This window comes from Brassica oleracea, chromosome C8 (assembly GCF_000695525.1).
Source record: "Brassica oleracea var. oleracea cultivar TO1000 chromosome C8, BOL, whole genome shotgun sequence".
Lineage (NCBI taxonomy): Eukaryota > Viridiplantae > Streptophyta > Magnoliopsida > Brassicales > Brassicaceae > Brassica > Brassica oleracea.
The window spans coordinates 31,869,008-31,888,852 of NC_027755.1; the positions used below are offsets into that span (position 1 = coordinate 31,869,008).

Genomic DNA, 19,845 nt, shown 5'->3' on the forward strand with positions numbered 1-19,845 from the left:
CTCTTTGTTTATATTTATACATATCATAAGATTTAGAAGATATTTTATTACAGGGGATGGATGATTGCAGAAGTCACACTTCAAAGTTCAAACCATAACTCTCTCTCTCTCTCTCTCTCTCTCTATTTCTACAGGCCAAAGTTCTTACCTGTACTATGTATATATGTTGCAGATGGACAGTGCAGCTCATTAGTTAAAAACTTATGCAAATGAGAATGGTAGCTACCAAAGGAGTATAAGATAACCTTGCGTTTCTTAGGATTGAGTAACAATTTCATTTCGTAAACTACAAACACAAATAATGGACAACCTATTAAGTCCTCTTCTGCAAAATCTCATTTGATGATTACAAAACATATAGTAGTTTTCATAACTCCACAAGTTCTTCCGTCTGTGAGCCAACATAAGCCAAAGACCCTTCCTGTGCTTTATCATACAACACAGTTTCTTTTGCACCATCAACATCATCATCATCTTCTTCATAGTCATCCTCATCTTCATCTTCATCACTACTAGTGATATAATTGTCTTCATCATCATCATCAGTTCGGTAAACACCAGCAAGGATGGTTGTCTTCTCATCTATAAGACCAGTAACTTCCTTAGCTTCCTCCAGATCATCTTCATTATAATTGTCTTCATCATCATCATCATCATCAGTTCCATCAACTCCAGCAAGGCTCGTTGTCTTCTCATCTATAAGACCAGTAACTTCCTTAGCTTCCTCTAGCTCATCTTGACTTGAGGCCAATGATAAAAGCACATTCTTAGCTTTCTGATCAGGTGGAACACCACAACTCTCCATCTCCTTGTACCAACTAAGAGCGCTCCCGAAATCCTTGCACCTCCCAGACGCATCCATGATCGTTGTTAAGATGGTTTGGTTCGCTTTGATGCCACTTAACCTCATTTTCTCATATACCTCCATAACCTTATCAAGATCGTTTGCTTTGGCATAACCTTTTATCATTGTCCCATAGGTTACTATATTCGGCTCAAAACCATCTACTTTTATCCTCTTGAAGAATTTCTCAGCACCTTCCATGTCTGAAGCATTTACATACGCTGATAGCATAGTTGTGTAAGAGCATAGATCCGGATAAAATCTGCAAGAAAAATATGTTCCTTTACCAATCTAAACTGTATAAGCAACACAGTTCATATTAGGGCTGGGATGTTGCACCGAACCGAACTGAAACTTTCAGTTAGGAGTTCGGTTGGTGTTTTTCTAGAAAAGTTCGGTTTTCGTTCAGCAATCGGTTACTTCGGTTTTCTTAAAAAATATATAACCAAACCATACCAACACTTGAACCAAACTAACTGAACTAACCAAATTTAACCGAACTTATCCGAAATTTTAACAAAATTAAACTAAAATTTAACCGAACTCAAAAAATTTGTAGGATTTTCAAAAACCAAACTAACCGAATATCGAACTGAACTTTATTTTGGGTTATTTCGGTAAGATTTATGATGAACCGAACTAACTTAAAACCAAACCCGCAGGCCTAGTACATAACGATATAACTACTTTTTTACCTGTCCCGTCGCATGCTTTTAAAAACGGTCTTTGCTTGCTCCACCGTTCCAGAAATAGCAAATGCATCAAGCAAAATGTTATAGGCTTTATGCGTGGGCCTGATGATAAATAAAGACAATAATATATCCAGAAGAGAGACCATTCTGTAGAATCTTCAGCAATAACTAGTTGGAAACTGACCTTACACCAGCATCAAGCATCTCTTCAAAAACAGATAAAGCTTCTTCCTCTCTCCTTGCTCTTCCATATGCTTTAATAAGCAAAGCATAACTTACAACATCAGGTTGAATACCAGATCTTTGCATCTGCAAAGTTAAAAAAGGATTAGATCACTACTATCACAGGCCAATACTTATAAGAAAGGATCATTCAGAATCACCTGGTCATAGATCTTAGAAACTTCTTTATAGTTAGTTTCAAAGGACATAAGACTATTGTAAGTAACAGTAGACTGTGGAACTCCTTTCTCAGCCATTGAAGCAAACACTTTTCTAGCCTTCTCATAGTTTCCAGCCTTCTTGTACATGTAAATCATCATGTGATACATCTTCTGATCCGGCTTCAATGGCGATATCTTCTCATCTAAAAGAGTCTCGAAAACCTCTTCAGCTTCTTTAAACTTGTTCCCTTCCACGAAAGTCTTGAGTATGATCTGATAAGTTACAGCAGAAGGCTCTGGCCCTGAAGACTGCATCCTCCGGAATATGGCTTCAGCGTTGTTGCATTTGCCTCCTCTTCCGTAAGACTCCATGAGAGCGGTGTAGGAGATCACGTTTGGACTCGAGCCCATCTTGCTTAGTACGCTTAAAACCCTCTCGGCTCCGTTGAAGTTTCCTAGCTTCCCATAAGCTGTGATGAGCATCAGAAAGTCCATTTCGCTGAAGTTCCACCAGTTTTGGTATCTAAGCCATTCAAGAATCTGCAAAATCAAATGAAACAAATTGAACAAAATATTAACAGTAGACTAAAGATGGTTCATCTAATATCTCTCTACTAACTTCATGAACTTTGTTCAAGACTGTAAAAACAGTTTCATTCTCCATACCTCACTGACGAGGTTCCATTTCTTTAGCTGCTTGAACCTAACCAAAGTACCCAAAACAAGGTCCCTGGGAAGACCTTGGTCACCGTCAGTTCTGTACTGCCTAAGGACTGAAACTGCAGAGCCAGTGGATTCGATCTCTAGCATTAGCCCTCTCCATCTCTTCTGATCAACCTCGTCTGCTGCATCTTTGAAGACCTCCATCTTCCTCCTCTTTTGCAAGAACTTCCTTGGGGCCAGCATCCCCATACACACAACTCTGAACCGGTTTTGGATTTTAACACCAACATTGATGATATTGTTCTGTAGTTTCCCCTGGCTGACACAGAGATAAACACAGAGAGCTTCAGTAAATGAAAACAGCTTAAGGATACAGAACGAAACCACATCACGTTTTTGTCTCAGAGAGACTTTCAGTAAACGATAAACCCGATAAGGATTACAGATTAAGCTTACACAATCGATTGAATTAAACGAAGCCCAGCACGGGTTTTCACAGAAACTCGTAAAGGCGGTGCCTTTTTCAATGAAGGACGAAACAGAGTCTAGAACAGAGCATGTCCAGAACCTAACCAAACTGAGAGTTGTTCGAGAAAAGGTAAGGAAGTAGATATGAAAGAGAGAAGAGGAAACCTGAGATTACTTGATGGAACTGAGACGAACGGCTTGAAAATTACAGTTTGTGACATCTAAAGTTCGTAGCTTTCTCCTCTGTCGCAGCAGCTTAAGAGGACGAAGAAGAAGAAGAGAGCTAGCTATTCTTTCTCTTATCCTTTCAAATTAAAATTTCGAAGTTGTTATTTTTCTTTTACTTTCTTTTTGTATTACTTGAGCATTTATAAAATGATAATTCTCCTAAATAAACCATTTTCAAATTTTGATTACGAAAATACCACAAGCAGAAAAATGACCAAAATATTTTATTTAATAGGTAAAATAACACTAATACCTTAGATATAACAAATTAAAAAAATAAAAAAGTTTATATTTTATAGTTTTAGATTATATGTTTTCAAATTCGAACTTTTTTATAAATTTTTTTTTTTTGAAATTTTACTTTTGTAATTCGAAAATACTTTTTGAAACTATTTTTAAAATTTTTATTTTCAAATTTTTAATATTTATTTTTTATTTTATAAAATTTTAAACCTCAATCTCAAATCTCCACCCCTTAATTTTAATCCCTGATGTTTGGATTAGTTAACCTTAGAGGTATAAATGTATATTTACCTCTTTAATGAAATATTTTGGTCATATTCCTCCTTATGATCTATTTTTGTGACCAAAACTTTTTCAGTGCTATACTAGGATATTTATCTTTATAAAATCTTTTAAAAAGTTTACTCAATTTTTAAGTTAACACTTAACACTAATGTTTTTAAACCTAACCCAAACAGGCGGTCGAACCAAATTAAATTGTGAATTACAAAAAAATGTCCAAATCATATGTATAAAAGTAGGTTTATTTGCAATTTGCCATAAAAGTAAACTTATTAATTATTTTTGTTCAACTCATAAAAATATTTTTTTTTACTTTTTTTCTATTTTTTAACAACATTATTTTTTTTTATATTTATTTTTTAAAATTTCATAACTCACAATGGAAAATATTTGAAATTTAAAATTAGTTTAAGATTTAAGTCAAAAATATTAGTTCTGTAATTGATTTTTATTTAGTTTGTATCTACATTTGATTTATAATCATTTCTATTGAAAACTTTAGTAAGTAAATTCAGTTATGTTTGTAAAATTTACTATATAATTAACAAAAAAAAAAATCAGTTAAGTTAAATTTTTAATTTGTGATTAAATCCAATTTTAATACGGTTGAATTGTCATAAATCATAATTTAAAAATAATCCGGTTCATTATGGGTCCGGTTTTAAAAAAGATTGGTTTAAACACAAAAATGGAGGCGTTAAGCAAGTTGCGTAAGGACAAATCGTGATATACTCATATCTCGTTCGCGTTTTCCGATTTCTTTTGTTTTGTTGCGTCTACGTTTTTATTAAATGTTGTAGAATATAAACAAAAGCCCGTTAGAGTGTATTTCTAAGCCCATTTTAGCCATTTAAACTGTTTTTGAAGCCTTTGAGCTCATATCTATAAGAGGAAATAATAATCACATTATCAACTTAACAATGTTGATTTGCGTATCACTCATCCAAATATAAAAATAGATGATACAAGACATCTTGTTGTTCTCAATAAAAGTATTAATATTTGACTGTACTGCCTTAGTAGAACCGTATAATACATTTCTTAAGTTTCATGTTTATGCCTCTAAAATAGATAATAAGAATAATATCAGGGAAACAACATTTTTCCACGTCAGCCAGTTTTACCCATACGAAGACTGTCGGTGGTAACCGGTGTCGACAGTTGACTTTGTTGTCCCACCTGAGACCCAAATCTCATCATGTCCATTGGTTGTTGGACTGTTTGAGTCTGCATGTAGTTTCAACATTACACATCAGATATTCAACAAGCTTTTTGAAAAATAATTAATAACAAGACTCTTCTCCTTAAAACGTTGCACTAACCTGAGTGGTTGCCGGCATCGGTGGAAACCCACCCATATACCTAGCAAGCTGCTCCGACAACATTTGGTTCTGTGCTTGCATTTGAAACTGTACGGCCGGGTTTTGACATACTAAACCGGGATGGTTATGTGCAGCGGGTCGGTTCATAACCGGAAATTGAGGCATTTGCATTTGACTCTGCATAGCCATCTGATTTATATATTGAGATGACTGTACACCGGGAAACATCATTGGAGTCGCTGCTGCTGCTGCCGCTGCCGCCATTCCACTTCCCATCCACATCACTTGGAGTTGCATTTGAAGTGTTTTTAAGTAATCAATGGCTTCATCCAAAATCGACGCTTTATCTGTCTACAAATTTAATAACATACAATCAAGGTTGGTTTTGAGATTCTGGAAGTTATAAACAATTAAGTAAAGATTTTAGTTTAATCTTCTTCTAAATAATTTAGAGACCTATGTTAATGTAAATTATATCTTCTTAAAGGGAACTTACTTTACTGCAATGAGGTATAAGTTCTTGAAGAGCTTTCATTCTCTCATTGATCCGATCTCTCCTCCTCTATAATAAACCAGGATCACAAAAAATAACAACATTTGAATGTTTTAAATAAGAATTTCACCTCGAGACTAACTGATGTTGCTATAACAAAAAATAATGAATATGCAATGTAAGAAATACATACCCTTTCTGAGAGATTATGAACTTCAGCCGCGCGGCTTCTTCGGGTAGATCCTGACCGTTGGCTAGATTTGTTACCCATGGCTTGATCATCGGTTGACATCAAACGTGCATCAGACTGAGACATGGATTCTTGATCAGTATCCATTACATGTTTTCTTTTACGGCTAATGGTTACACTTCTCCCACTTTCAGTTTCTTTGCTGCAACCGGACGAGCCACCAGACGAAGTGTCAAGTCTTTCTTCAACGTTCTTGCTTCTATCACTCACTGAAACCGGAGGATGGGTCACCTGATTATCATTCAGAGACTGGTTGCTCCCACAATGGCTCGGTCCAACGCTTACAACCGGTGGCCTAAACTTAGGAGGAGCCATGGCTTTAGCCTCCGGTTTAGCCGCCTCTTTGATAGGCAGTGGCTTCTTGGGATGATTTGGACCTTCAAGATGATCGATTGAAGAGAAGAAGTGGGAGGAGAACTCGGATTCGAAGGGGTCAACTACATCTTCAGGAGGGTATTGGATCCATGAGACAGTTTCTTGATCTCCCTGAACATTTTCATTAAGTTTTCGTATTGTTTCTTGGTTCTCAAGGTAAGTATTATTTGGTTTTCGTAGGGCTTGATTATGTTTGTGGGTTTGGACTTGGACTGATGGTTCTCTACGGACTTGGCTTTGTAAAACCACTTGACCATCTCTCCATAGTAGCTCCACTAGTTCATCTTCTGGTCTGTCCAAAAACATGAATAATCACATACATATACACAAACAATACAACTTATAATTATGATCAAAATTTTAAAAGTGAAACTGACAATTAGTAAATATATGGGTGGATGGTATGCATACCTGACTGATCTTTTATTAGAGGACATGTGAAAATTATCTTCAAAATTCCAATCAGAAAACAGTTGTTCCATGTCAGATCTGTACAGAAGATTCCCAAATAAGAATATATTAAATTACTTTTTACAACTGAATAAAAAAACTAATGATTAGATATATAGTTGATTAAGATAATGTTTAACATGAACTTTTAGACTATTAGGAGCATAAAAGGATGATGAAAGCAATCACCAAACATTGAAATATTTTATACCAAATCCCAACAGTTTAATCATTAGAGAAGATTAGGAAAAGAGTTATAAACAAAAAATCTCATCTCCAGCAATTCAGGAGATAATGATTTAATAGGGCATAAAAAAAGTAACTAATTCCATATATAGTACATCTCAAAACCCAAAACCTTTAAAGTAGTTACCAGATTTAGAAGCCCCTGAATGATGAGAAGATCGTCTTAACTATATATGCTTTCTGTTTCACACGTAAAGAAATAGAGCTAAGAGAAGACTCTCTCTCCTAGCTCTCTAGGTTTTTATCTCTCTAGATAAGTCACAAATTTTCAGAAAATGAGAAATGAAAGTTGAAACAGAAGAAGAGGGCATCGAGATAGAAAGGAAAGGCCAAGGTTCTTGCCAGGTTCAGACAGAAAGCGACAAGAGAGGCAAGAGAGGCAGAGTGAATACAGCTACCTAGCGAGCGAGTGAGGGAGAGATAATGATTCGGTGGGCGCAACAGTACTGAAACCCAATCAGGATGAGCGACACGTTACGAGCTTTCAGACAACGAGTTGATTGTTAATGGGACCCATAACCTCTTGGATCATGCTCTGTGGAGGTGAGAGATCTATTGCTCGATTTCTAGTGGTGGATTCTGATCTGTACCTTATCTGAATCACTCTTGACCAATGATTAAGGGTGTTTTTGTCAAATTACCTACACCATAGCCAATAATACGTACTGTAAAACAGTATAGTAATAATTTGATTTCCATAGTTAGAGTTCGGCATATTTTCAACTACGGTTTTATAAATTCATCATCTACTAGAAAATTGAAAGGGTTTATTAATTATCTGAATTCAATTCTGTCAGAGTCTCGTTACAACCAAGATGGAACATTTTCCATATTACATTTAATTCACATGTTGACTACGAACGTTCTTGTGTTATACTATAAATTTGTAACCGACGGTGATATATAAATGTTTTTCGTAAAAAAAATTATAACCAAAGAAAATTACATTCACGATGTGGTAGTACATGGGGGGCCGTCTTGGCTCGTTGTCATGGACCACAAACGATGGTCCACCCAAATTCTGCTCACATTAATTTTCGAATCCTTATCACTTTAGTTTTCATGTAAGCTCAGTTTTAAACCCTTATCTCGCATAATTTTGTCCGTTGAAAGTGCATAAAATCCCTACCGATCTAATGATAATGAACATATTATGATGATATTATGGATACTTTGAACATTATAACATATTGCAACTTACAAGTTGAGATATTGTGGGGGCGATTATGACTAGAGCATCCACTGAAAGTAGAAGACGTTTTACTTGAAGTCTTTGGGCCTCATTTACTTTTTATCTAAGAAAGAGACAAGTTTGTAATGGCGTCGATTCGAAGCTATAGAAAGCCATCAGCCAAGCAAAGGTAAGTTTTATTTGCAGCCATATATATATACAAACAAACAAACACTGGATGATAATACTTGGTCCCAACAAGCTATTATAATTTTGTTTAGAGATTTATATGATGCAAGTTGTGTGGACTAGGTTGATAGGTAGATTCGTTCGTGTGAGTTATATATTGGATATTTTTCCGTATGGATGATAAATGAAATGTTATTTTCTGAATATAATCGAGTAGATGTACATGCACGGCTTTAAACCGTATTTCATGAAACCCCTAAAAAGCCATACCATGTTTTAAAAGCCGTTGGTTGACTCAACTATGTTCGAATTCACATGATCAAACTCATGTCGGTACGTAGAAGTCGTCGCCTCGGTGGATCATTTAATTTCATCTTCTAACCAATATGTGAATGAAAGAAAGCTATGATGAATACTAGATTTTGGCTAAATATAAGACGGCCAATAATCTTTTATAACTAAATAATTATAGATACGAGTATAATGCTCTCTTAAAGCGAATAGTCTAATACACATTGTTAGATAAGTTTATCTTTATAATAATTACATAAAAATAAAATCAATAATCAACCGGAGAACAAAGTTGAGTAACTTGTAGTGTTTTTGGATAATTCAGTATGTTTTAAATTTTATATATGAATGGTAAGGTTTTCAATGATATACCCATCAGCTCCCTTGAGAATCTACTTAACGAAGTTGCCGAAGACGAAGAAAATAGACTTTACATAGTCTTTAAGTCTTCGAATCGATTTTTAAAAAGAAACAGACACTGCAGTCTGCACAGGAGACGCAAAATAGAAACTCACATTAATTGGTTTGCATTGCAATTTGCATACCAGACAATAGCATGTGTTACACAGTCTTTAAGTGCTCGAATTGATTTTTAATGAACAAGCTTTATGCACTTGGTGTGGTTAAATGGCTCAAGCATGCATATCCCCACTTCATAATATAGACCAAAGAGGAGTTTCCTAGTTCAAATTGATCAACAATTTGATCAAGTTGGAAATAAACTGTTCTTATTCAAACTGCCTTTGCTATGAAGTCAGATATGAATTATCTGAGTCAGATATCAATATTGCTTATAATTTCTCTACTTATAAAATTAAAACGTGCGAGATGAATTTAAAATCACATGTTTATCTTTAATGTTTATCATTTTTTTTTTGCATTTGACTGTGAATTGATTTGTATTTGGCAAAATTATATTTTCATAACAATCAGCAAAGGCCCAAATTTATTTCGTTGTAAATCAAAGGTTCAAAGTTTAGTCATAATGGATTTTTGAAAACTGTAGATACATTATTGCCTATTGGGCTTAATCATAACCCTAACTGTATAAGAGACCGTTCTGAAACCCCTAGGCAACGGTGGCGGCAGTGCAGGAACAGGGATAAGATGCGGCATGGTGGAAAGGATTGAAAGGTTAGAAGCGGCGGAGAAGTATGTGGATAAGAAACAAATGAACCTGAGGGGATCATGATGTTCATCTTTATTTTATATAGTTTTCAATCTGAATTTCATATCCGCCGCTCCATTTATCTTTGCTTCTTGCCACCGCTTTTTTTTTCCCGTTCTTCTCCGCCACCGACCTTGTGATGATCATATCTGAAGGTCCCAAAAAAAATACAACAAGATTAAGCATATTCACCTCAGCTAATTACAAACCTTTGACGTCTATTAGATTTTTCTCCTTTTATTTCAAATCTTTATCACAGCAATTTTCATAGAGGTTGAAAACAAAATTTTAAATATTGCATATTTTGTAAGGAAAAAAATTTAAATGAATATTTAACATGATTACCGAAAAGAATTGAATAAAGTTGCATAATGTTGAGTATGATCATGAAGCTTATTCATCGCAGTCTTCGATCAATACACTATAAAGCCCAAATATAATGGCTAATTATATGCTCAGCTTTGCATAAATTTAAATGCTCTGTTTGATCCATTTAAATGATTCAACTCCAACAAATTTCATTGATCAGAACTGAATCGTGTTCAAAGTAAAAAAGAAAAAATGGCCAACACGAATGCTAATATAAGAGCATTTCCCAAAGAGAATTTATTTATTTATTTTTTTTTTTTACATCGAAATTAAAAGACTTCAAAAACTAGTTAGCAACTTCTTGGTCAGCGTAAGGAGCTAGCCAACTTGGTGCAAAGCAGTTGACGAAAGAAGAGCCGAATACGCGTGATCTTCCTCCTTTAGCAAGAGAGTCGGCACGGAAGTTCGATAATCTTGGAATGTATGCTATAGAGAAGTCAATAAAGTCTGCAGATAAAGCTTTGATCTCATCCAATTCAGATGCCATTGCTGGCCAATCTTCTTCCTCGTTTACGACCTTGATCAGTTGTGCACAGTCTGACTCAAAGCGCACCTCTCTGTTTCCTAGCTTCAATATTTCCTGCATAACCCACAACAAATTTTCAGCTTCGGCGTGGAGAGGCGATGCAGCTGAGCTTTATCCTTGCGCTCCGAACAAAGTCGGTGAACCTGCATCGAGTAACACGAATCCAATTCCTGCTCTATCGCTACCGTTTAGCCAAGATGCGTCAGTTTGACATCTCCACCGGGCTGAGATTGGCGCCCGAGATGTGATGTTCGTTACTCTTTGTTGCTCTTCCTTGTTTTCATCCAGTTCCTCTATTATTCGCTGCGCTAACGTCCAGCTTTCTGCTTCCTTAACGGCGAGGTTGAGAGAATCCAATGGCAAGATGTCCTTATCCTTAAAGAATTTCTCGTTACGTGCTTTCCAGATATACCATGCTATCCATGGGAATGCACTCAGCACTTCTGAGCTCACTCCACTGTCTTTTACGTGCAATAACAAGAAATCAATGTTTGAGTATAACGAGCTTCACGGGAATAACCCCGAAGAGGACGGTATCGATGATAGTGCCCAGCATTGGAGAGCTGGTGGACATTCAAAAAGCATGTGATTGATTGATTCCTCGTCTGCACCACATCGAGCACAAGTACTTTCTCTCGCGCAGTGTCGCTCTTTTAATTGTTTCGCCATCGCAAGATACCCTGACGTCGCTTGCCATAGGAAGTGTTTAAGTTTCCTTGGAGCCTTGATTTTCCATATTGCTTTCTTAAGCCATGTTGCACTTGGTTTTGTTGCAGCGGAGGGGAAGACCTCAGAGTGGATATCATGAGCGACCGTGTATCCTGACTTGACCGTATATAAACTCGATTTTGTGAAGTCCCATCAGTAGCTATCTTGTCGACCCGTACGACTCACACGAAGCGATGTGATTCTGTTTATGTCTTCCGATGCCACAGCCTCATTTAATAGTTCCAAATTCCAAAAGAGACTTTATAACTTTAAATATGAATTTTTTGCTCTCCAAAAAAAGAACTTTAAAACTTCAAATTTGAAATTTTGAGGAGTGAAACTCTATATTTGAAGTTTTATCACTCAAAATTTCAAATTTGAAGTTTCATAATTTTATTTGCATTTTGGTCCCTACAATCACACATCACCTTTATGATTCATAAATATTTTTTCGTTTATTGTTTTAATCCTTAAAAAATTATATCTCATAAATATTTTAGATTTTGTTTACAGCTTTACACATAAAATTATTTTTATCACAAAAATAACCCTAAAAATGACCAAAATAGCCCCTTTTTATTTTCAAAATTTAAATATTTATTTTTATTTTTTTTTAATTTGAAACCCTATCCCCAAAATCTCATCCCTTAACTCTAAACTCTAAGTCTAGATTAGTTTACCCTAGGGTAAAAATACATTTTAACCTTTAATAAAACTTATTTTGGTCATTTTCTTCATTGAGAGCTATTTTGTGACAAAAACTTAAAAATAGCTATCCTAGAGAATTTCTCTAAAATTAAATAAAACTTTAAAATAAGATTAAAAATATTTTTTTTTTTTTTTAAAATAATATACAAAAAAAAAACTTAACAAAATTTTTTAAAAAAAAAATTGCATGAAGACATAACTATTATACAAATTTAAATATCACAGCAACACTAATAGTCAGATAAGTTTGATCGAGAACCTTCAAAATTTTCAAATATTGTTTAACTTTTTTTGTAACTGAAGATGGTTGTTGTTGTTGTTTTGATGTTTTTTCGTACATTTTTTTTCGTTCATATCGAATATATTCACGAGTATTAATATCTTCGAAATGAAATTAGTCTTTTAGCAATATTTTATGTTTCTCTTTTACTTTCTTGTTCTGATCTAATGCATTTACACGTATTAATATCACTTGATTTCAACATATTTTAACTCGTAATCTACAAAATAAAAAATGAGGAAAGCCATTTTTATTTCGAAATGCACTAATAGAAAATCATTTTATGGAATAATACGGTATTTTGTCTGAAGGTTAATATTAATTACGTTATTTTTATTTTTATTGAAATTTTAAATTTTATTAATTAATATTGCTGTAATATGTTTATATATGTGTTAGTTATTTATAAAAGTTTTATGAATTCAAATTAGTTATGACCAATATAAAGATCATATTATAAAATATAAATATTTTTGAAGTTAAATTTGAAATTTTGCTTTTGGAGAAGAATATCTTTAAACTTCAAATATAGAATTTTAGAAACTTCAAAATAGAGTTTCTTTTTGGAGATGCTCTAAGTAAAAGAAAATTTAATAAAATTTAGACCAAACAGCTTGATCAACTTTTAGGTCTTCTGGTTTCTTTCCAAAACTTTTAGTCTTCTGTGGAGAAAGCAACGATACAGCAAGTGATCTCTCTATCCAACCACCATTATTTTTGATTGGATTTGGACAAATTGTCTGGCTTCTCTGTACTTGTAACCCGTTTACACTTTACATCTTCTAAGCTGACCAGAAAAAAGGTTAAAGCCTTCTTTATGGGTTTAGGTAGTTTAGGGACTTTGATTAAGTGATCGTCTTTATACAAATATATTTATGAACCAATTCTCGAACTACACAATCGTTCCTCACTTAAATGTTACTGGCAATCGTTCCCCACAGTTATGGTCCATTTAAATTCTTGTTTGATTATTAAACCAAAACAACTTTTATTGATTATAACTGAATGGTCTACACGTAAAAAAATATAAAGAATGGTCCAACACGAATTGTCTGAGACAGCAACATTTATAGACACTACATGGAAAAGGAATAAAACTAGACCACTTCAGTGGAAGCACTTTGATTAGCTTCTAGGTCTTCCGGTGTCTTGTCACCCCATCTGTTCATAAACTTCAAAATCTCCTTCTTAAAAGCACTTTGATTAGCTTCTTGTAGGTCTTCCGATTTCTTCACAAACAAGCTACCCCATCTCTTCTTGAACTGCAAGATCTCCATCACAATTGCAAACGCTCCAATAGCACAAATGATAGCAGTGTATGCGATCTTCCATCCACTTCCAGGTTGCAATATAACAAAACCTTTGTATATGTTGTACACGCTTAGCACAACCACCACATATCCCACCGTGTGATGATACCAGTTCCAGTATGTTCTGTATTTGTGGTCTTTACCCGGTCTTGCTTTGAGCGCAAGTATCTGCAAGAACCCTAAACAGAATATTAAAATCCCTATCACGGTATGCGCAGTGCTTCTCATCCCGGTATGCAATGCCATGTAGATCGCTGTTCCAAGGCCTCCGAGAAGACCGGCCAAGTATCCGGTGAGCTGACAAACGACGTGTACGTAGAACCATGTGGGATCTAATGTTTCGTAGGGACATGGATTTGAGATGATCTCCACTCATTGCGTGCATCCCAAGTCTATCTCCTTCCTTCAACGGACCGTCTTGCCATAAGTGATTCACAACGGTTGTGTTAGGAGGCAGCACCATAGTTGCGAATATCGTCATCTCTCCATCAAGATACTCGGCGGATACTTGCGTTACACGAAAGCTAAGAGGAGACTCTTGAAGCATAGTAGCGTAGCTATTGATGTTTGAAGTATAAGCACGCATGACGCCAGATGTTGAGTTACGATAAGCCACGAGAGCTTGAGCGCCTAACATGCCTTTTTTGGTCGGGTTTATGGCCCAAGCGATCCAACTAGAAGACTCAAGATTGGCATGACGGTAAGCAACATCGAGAACTCCGGTTTCTCGAGCATAACTGAAGTGTAGGAACGAGTCTAACACGGGAAGATCCTTGCAAGAACGGTAATGTTTTCCGTTGTTGAAGATGTGAGATTCACATCGAGGCTGAAGTCCTTGAACTGTTGTTGTTGTTGCCGACGTAAAGAGTGGTGTACACGACAAGAACAGAAAGCACATAACGACTAGAATGGCTCTTGAAGACAAAGACATGATTGTTGATGATGATTGCTTGGAGAACACGAAGCTTAATGAATCTTCTGAAGGCAGAGTGAGTTGCACAAAGTAATAAGAGGCTTTGTTCTTTACCGAGTAGTAGAAAGCTTTGCCCTATTGCCGCATATATATAGAACTAGAGTTTCCACATTGTTTTTTTTTTTTTTTGATAAAGGGCTTGAGTTTCCATATTGTTGTTGTAATTTTCCTTTTTTCTTTTTTCTTTATCTCTCTGGATGGATAACACGTTCATAGGTTTATGATCCTTTAATCAGCGTTTTGGTTATCAAATTAAAACTTTCCATATTACCCTATTCCCTTTTTAATCATCTAAAGTTTATTATTGAAACTGAAAAACAATCTTGATCCTAGAACTCTACCAATCCTGATTCTAATTTTAAATATGAAGGTGCTTTCAAATAAAATTCAAATTTCAGAATCCTGGTATTATAAATTATTTATAAGCAAGATATATACTCGTATAGTATAAATACACAAAAAAATATAATGTTCATATCATCCAATAAAATTTGATGATAACAAAAGTCAAAACGAAATCATTTTGTTTTGTTTATTGACTTGGAATAGTGTCATAATGAAAAGCATCAAGCTCTTTTCCATTCAACCTCTAACTTTCTTTTTACAAAAAAAAAAAAACCTCTAACTTTTCTCTAAATTCTAAAATTTTATTAGATATTGACTACTTTCATGTTGTAAAAAAGATTACTTTCATAACTAAAATACGTTTCTTCGATTATGTTTTCATTTTATCATACCTATTAAATAATGCTTTAGTTAAAATATGTAATTAATATAATACAGATATTTTTTGAGGGGAAACTCCATCTAGTTTTTCTTAAACGAAAATGTCCACAAAGACATGCTTGTTCTTTGAAAACATTTAATATTAGTTATATTTGAACATATAACTGAGCAATACTTAGTTTTCTTTTTGTTAAAAAATAATATTAAAAACAAGGATTAATTTTGGAAATTATTCCATTAATTTGAAATTTCGAATATAAATAAAATAAAATATCAATATTTTTCAAGGTGATAACAATTTTAAAAATCTTATAATATAAGCTAAAGTGTCGCCGAATATAAATTGATTTCTTTTAGGCGGTAAGTATATTGTAGACTCTCTCTCATACGCGCCGTACCACTTTAGTTTTTGTTTTCACGAAATTAATAAAAATAAATTATTATCGAATTAAAATATTTCAGACCAGACCAGACCCAACCCATCTCCTACGACCATCTGTCTCTCGGTGTGTTTCTGTGATCCTCTCTCTCTCCACAAACCTAAAATCTCGGGGACTTTCGATCTCAGAGGAGGATCGAGAAAGAGAGGATTATCGATGACGATCGTATCGACGCTTCTCGAATTGAATACGGCTAAATGCTATGCTCCGAGCTTCATCACCGTCAATCTCTGTCTTGCTCTTATCGATGGCTCTCTCGCTTTCATCGCATTCCTTCAGGTTCTTTCTCAATTCTTCTCGAGGATTCTGATTCTAGGTCAATTTGATTCCAAAGGTTTTGTCTTTTTGCTGTTTTCCCTGGAAACTGGATTTGGTTTCTGAATGTTGGAATGTGTGAAACCGTTTAGGTCTGTCTCGGAAAGTGAAGCATTGTGATAAATTTCGTATCTTTAAGTCACGTTGAGATGTGTATTAAATTTTGGTAGCTGTGTCTGTTGTTGTTGTTGTTGTTACTGATGATGATGATGATGTGGTTTGACCTTTAAGTTTCAGGTCAACTCTTTGAATAACTTGTAGTGTGTGTTCTGTGTTCAATGAGAGATTTGATTTAGGGTATCAGAATCAGATTCGCATCCTCAGTTGAAAGTAGAAACCTTTCTTATCAAAAGTGCCATGAGTGTAGAATGTAGTGACACTGAAAGTGATAAAAAAAGTCTTATTTTCTCTCTTTGTGTTTGGTTTGGGCTTATAAGATTCATCTGCTTTCAGTTAACTCGATTTCACCGGCGGGATAAACGAGTTGGATGGACACGGCAAAAAGTAAAGTCTTCTGGTCTACCTTAGTGTTGTAATGTTATAGTTCCTGTTACTTGTCATGATGTATCTAACATTCTAACACAACTATTGCAGGTGCTTCATCTTATGATTGGCTCCTCAAACACTGGTAAATAAATCCTCAGTACATTCATTGACAGAGTTTTGTTGAGTATGGAGAGACTGTGAATTAAGATCTCTCTACTCTTCTTATCTCTGTTGGCAGGTTCTCTCATCTATTTCGTGGCTGCGGTTATTGCAACTTGCACAAGGTGGCATCATTGGTCCACCGCATTAGGTTTTCTGCTTATGGGTAAAAACTTCTCTTGTGTTTATAGTATTTTTTTTGGAATTTTTTATTGATACAAATCCTTAAAGATCGAATTGTTACTTGCAGCGTTTCCAAAGATTCTGTTTCTTGCAACTTTTCTCCTGCTTCTCTCTTTCTGGTACGTACATTGTCAATACTGTCTTTAAGTACAGTCTAACCGTATTATGTAATGCTTGATTAGTTCTTGTTTACAGATAAGACATAGATACCTTTTTTAATGTTATAGGGTAGATGTTTGCCATCAGGGAAATGGAGAAGAGGAGGATGAGGATGATGAAGAAAACAGCATCCAGCAAGGGTTGCTCGAGAAAAGCAAGAGCAAAGCAGGCTCTTCGAGTGCAAGTGATCGCAGAAAGTGTTGCTCTTTCCATGGCATTCATCTCGGCACAAGGCAGAAGTTTGTAGTTGCGGTATGAGATATTACCTTCGGTTATGTGCATTAAGTCATCATCCCTATGTGTTTTTTTCTTACAGATGTTTATCTGTTTATTTGCTAGGCGGTTGTTCTTGTGTTCATCTTGATGATATCATTTGCAATCCTTATCTGGATTGCTTCCGGTGATAACTCTGCCGACCCTTCACTGTTGGCTGAGGTATGTGCTTATATATATATCACACTTTGATATATCCTCTTTTTCTTTTTAAATTGTTGTTATTATAAGTTCACCTCTTGTGTAGGTGTATGTAGATATTTTTGCTTCAATAATCTTGATCACAGGAGGAGGAATATGCTTTTATGGTGAGTGATTACTTCAGTTCTTTTCTTGTAGCGTTTTGGAAAATGAGACCATTAGGCTTGTGATCTAGTAGCAGAAGCTCACAAACTAGTTTATTTTCTTTCTTGTTTCTCTAGGCATGCGTCTGCTCTTTAACCTAAGGAAGGTACGGTCTGAACAAGTATCAGCAGAGATGCGAAAGGTATCAGGTTTAGCAGGGGTCTCAGTTGTATGCTTCACCGTGAGCTCTTTACTCGCTCTTCTCACACACATCCCTGTAAGACCAAAATTATATATTTGCAAACCAAAATTTTAGATTGTGTCAATATGCTTTAATAAATAAAAAAAAACATACTTGTGATCTCAGCTCTTCTACCATTGGAACCCAAGCAAATTGCACGGTGTCAAGGCATTGGTTCTTCTGATCATATACTATTTCATAGGTAAAGTCTAACATCATTTAATTATCCTTTTTTTTTTTTCAAAGACCTCAATGGTAGTATTATTGGTAAGAACGGGTTTTTTTTCTTTCTCTGGATAGGTTCGACAGTACCATTGGCTTTTGTTTTATGGGTTTTGAGGGAGTTACCTCCTCAAGAGATTGTGAGTAGACGAGAAGAACCAAGAAGAATCACTTATGTCAACTATGAAAGTGTTCCAAGGCACCCTCCTCAGCAGCAGTGGACTGCCACAACCGTTTCTAAGAATCAGGTAAAGCAGCAACTCTCTTGATCAACATCCAAACTAAGAAGTCATTTCAAGCCCACTAAAAGAGAGGAACCAAACTGAAACATTCAAACATAACCAACACCCAAAACTAGTATAACCAACCAAATATTCACTCTTTTTAAAGTAGAGTTGACATATGTTTGGTTTTGGACTTGGTGGTGCAGGTTTCAAAGGCAAGTCCAATATGAGCCGACCCCAAATAAACATATCATAGTGATTAGCCTAAAGTGAAAATCCGCCAATGTTCCTCCCTTGTTGTTACCGGGGGTAAAAAAAAAAAACTCGTGAAGTTGCTTACTGGTTCTTAGGCCTAACAAGGTGTGTTGTGCTAGAAGGAAACGAAAGTGGAAACAACCTCGTTTTCTTCTCTCTCTCTCTCTCTCTCTCTCTGCGTCGCCTTGGAAGAAAACAGTTTGTTTATAAAGATAGAATGGAGGTTGAATCTGTGGATGCTCTGTAAATATTCTTTGATTGCATGTTTTTTCTTTTAGTGTTAGTTGCACTTGCATGATGTGTTGTGGATACATATATTACTTCTTTTTGGTTAACGTGTCTATCAATTTTCTCATTAAAAACGTTTATTTTAGACCCTGGGATTGACAAATCAGGTGAAAGCAAATGAAACTATACTTTGTGCATTTTTGGATAGTTGTGATAAGAGTTTGAATCCTCTGTTTCCGTCTTCTCTCCACTGTCGCCTTTCTCGCTAAGCAAAAGAATGTAAAAAGCTTCGTACTATGCCCCAAGAGAAAAGCAAAAAAGAAGAAGCTAAGACGGAGAAAAGGCTACACTAAGAAAACCCTTTTTTGCTTCTTTGTCGATCTCTTTTCTTTTGTGTTGTTTGTTTCCTATAAAGTGGGCACGAAAGAAGTTAAATGTTAAAATATGTACATGGTTATGTAAAGGAGCGTCATGTTCTTGATGAGAACAATTGTTGCTGTTGTTTTTATCAGATAGGGCAAGTACTGAGGTCACAGAGCGTATGAGAAGATAATGGCACTTGTTGTCATGTTTTCACCAATCGCTGTTCTGTCTTTCTTCCTCCCCTCATTGTTTCTGAGTTTCAAGCTCGGCTTCTCTTAAATCAAGCTTTTAGCAGAGGCCTTGCAAGACAAAACAGCTTCTTCTTACAAGTAACCCAAAAACATGTTTTCTGGTTGCTTCCTCTGAACGGTGTCGGTTACGGTAGTTCAATAGTTGCCTATAAGGTATGGGACTTGGACACCTCGCTCTCATGATCACTCATGCGTTGTACTGATCACCATGATTTTGACATATGGTCTTTAATAATATACAATATTGATCACTTTTGTAAAAAAATAAAGAACAAAAATATTCTTTGTTAAATTTGAAAAAGAACAATCATTCATTTTCATTATTGTAATTTTATTTCTTTACTTGTTTTTCGTCCTTCTGTTTTCAGCGAACTTATATGTATTGACCCTCAATTCTTGATGC

General features: G+C 35.3%; 5 protein-coding genes across 6 annotated transcripts; 1 reads left to right on the top strand and 4 right to left on the bottom strand.

The window, feature by feature from the left end:
- Positions 1-231: 231 nt before the first annotated feature.
- On the bottom strand, positions 232-3,399 carry LOC106312322 (pentatricopeptide repeat-containing protein At3g59040). Its single transcript, XM_013749800.1, has 6 exons — positions 3,216-3,399; positions 2,586-2,901; positions 1,920-2,459; positions 1,721-1,845; positions 1,540-1,638; positions 232-1,106 (listed from the first exon to the last, which is right to left on the bottom strand). The coding sequence occupies exons 1-6, from the start codon at positions 3,269-3,271 to the stop codon at positions 368-370; spliced, it is 1,875 nt and encodes a 624-aa protein (XP_013605254.1). The 5' UTR covers positions 3,272-3,399; the 3' UTR covers positions 232-367.
- A 1,352-nt stretch (positions 3,400-4,751) lies between these two features.
- LOC106312330 (transcription factor PIF5) lies at positions 4,752-7,495 on the bottom strand. Its single transcript, XM_013749813.1, has 6 exons — positions 7,067-7,495; positions 6,655-6,732; positions 5,812-6,535; positions 5,622-5,687; positions 5,126-5,476; positions 4,752-5,030 (listed from the first exon to the last, which is right to left on the bottom strand). The coding sequence occupies exons 2-6, from the start codon at positions 6,723-6,725 to the stop codon at positions 4,914-4,916; spliced, it is 1,329 nt and encodes a 442-aa protein (XP_013605267.1). The 5' UTR covers positions 6,726-6,732; positions 7,067-7,495; the 3' UTR covers positions 4,752-4,913.
- A 2,918-nt stretch (positions 7,496-10,413) lies between these two features.
- LOC106309188 lies at positions 10,414-11,322 on the bottom strand. The gene is made up of 3 exons (XM_013746250.1): positions 11,283-11,322; positions 10,912-11,114; positions 10,414-10,707 (listed from the first exon to the last, which is right to left on the bottom strand). The coding sequence occupies exons 1-3, from the start codon at positions 11,320-11,322 to the stop codon at positions 10,414-10,416; spliced, it is 537 nt and encodes a 178-aa protein (XP_013601704.1).
- Positions 11,323-13,446: 2,124 nt separating this feature from the next.
- On the bottom strand, positions 13,447-14,647 carry LOC106309189 (cytochrome b561 and DOMON domain-containing protein At3g59070). Its single transcript, XM_013746251.1, has 2 exons — positions 13,982-14,647; positions 13,447-13,827 (listed from the first exon to the last, which is right to left on the bottom strand). Exons 1-2 carry the CDS (start codon positions 14,588-14,590, stop codon positions 13,447-13,449), a joined length of 990 nt encoding a protein of 329 aa, XP_013601705.1. The 5' UTR covers positions 14,591-14,647.
- Positions 14,648-15,818: 1,171 nt separating this feature from the next.
- On the top strand, positions 15,819-18,966 carry LOC106307825 (tobamovirus multiplication protein 1-like). Of its 2 annotated transcripts, none has more exons than XM_013744890.1 (12): positions 15,819-16,077; positions 16,567-16,617; positions 16,708-16,741; positions 16,838-16,924; positions 17,009-17,060; positions 17,169-17,352; positions 17,440-17,535; positions 17,621-17,681; positions 17,796-17,935; positions 18,026-18,101; positions 18,200-18,369; positions 18,552-18,966. In XM_013744890.1, the coding sequence occupies exons 1-12, from the start codon at positions 15,955-15,957 to the stop codon at positions 18,573-18,575; spliced, it is 1,098 nt and encodes a 365-aa protein (XP_013600344.1). In that variant the 5' UTR covers positions 15,819-15,954; the 3' UTR covers positions 18,576-18,966. The 2 variants fall into 2 exon arrangements, with proteins under 2 accessions (XP_013600344.1, XP_013600343.1); XM_013744889.1 differs by having other exon boundaries at positions 16,001-16,077; positions 16,551-16,617.
- Positions 18,967-19,845: the final 879 nt, after the last annotated feature.

Bases quoted from the DNA above. Each gene is read 5' to 3' on its own strand.
- LOC106312322 (XM_013749800.1), bottom strand. From the start codon at position 3,271: ATGTCACAAACTGTAATTTTCAAGCCGTTCGTCTCAGTTCCATCAAGT. The intron at 2,460-2,585 runs GTATGGAGAATG...TTGATTTTGCAG, and splicing joins AATGGAACCTCGTCAGTGAG to ATTCTTGAATGGCTTAGATA. The intron at 1,639-1,720 runs GTCAGTTTCCAA...ATTTATCATCAG, and splicing joins ATGCTTGATGCTGGTGTAAG to GCCCACGCATAAAGCCTATA.
- LOC106312330 (XM_013749813.1), bottom strand. From the start codon at position 6,725: ATGGAACAACTGTTTTCTGATTGGAATTTTGAAGATAATTTTCACATG. The intron at 6,536-6,654 runs GTATGCATACCA...GTTTTTGGACAG, and splicing joins TCTAATAAAAGATCAGTCAG to ACCAGAAGATGAACTAGTGG. The intron at 5,031-5,125 runs GTTAGTGCAACG...AACTACATGCAG, and splicing joins CGATGCCGGCAACCACTCAG to ACTCAAACAGTCCAACAACC.
- LOC106309188 (XM_013746250.1), bottom strand. From the start codon at position 11,322: ATGGCGAAACAATTAAAAGAGCGACACTGCGCGAGAGAAA. The intron at 11,115-11,282 runs GTACTTGTGCTC...TGCACGTAAAAG, and splicing joins GCGACACTGCGCGAGAGAAA to ACAGTGGAGTGAGCTCAGAA. The intron at 10,708-10,911 runs GTAACGAACATC...TGGGTTATGCAG, and splicing joins ACAAGGAAGAGCAACAAAGA to GAAATATTGAAGCTAGGAAA.
- LOC106309189 (XM_013746251.1), bottom strand. From the start codon at position 14,590: ATGTCTTTGTCTTCAAGAGCCATTCTAGTCGTTATGTGCTTTCTGTTC. The intron at 13,828-13,981 runs GTTCTACGTACA...GGGTTCTTGCAG, and splicing joins GAAACATTAGATCCCACATG to ATACTTGCGCTCAAAGCAAG.
- LOC106307825 (XM_013744890.1), top strand. From the start codon at position 15,955: ATGACGATCGTATCGACGCTTCTCGAATTGAATACGGCTAAATGCTAT. The intron at 17,353-17,439 runs GTATGAGATATT...TTTATTTGCTAG, and splicing joins GGCAGAAGTTTGTAGTTGCG to GCGGTTGTTCTTGTGTTCAT. The intron at 17,936-18,025 runs GTAAGACCAAAA...TTGTGATCTCAG, and splicing joins CTCTTCTCACACACATCCCT to CTCTTCTACCATTGGAACCC.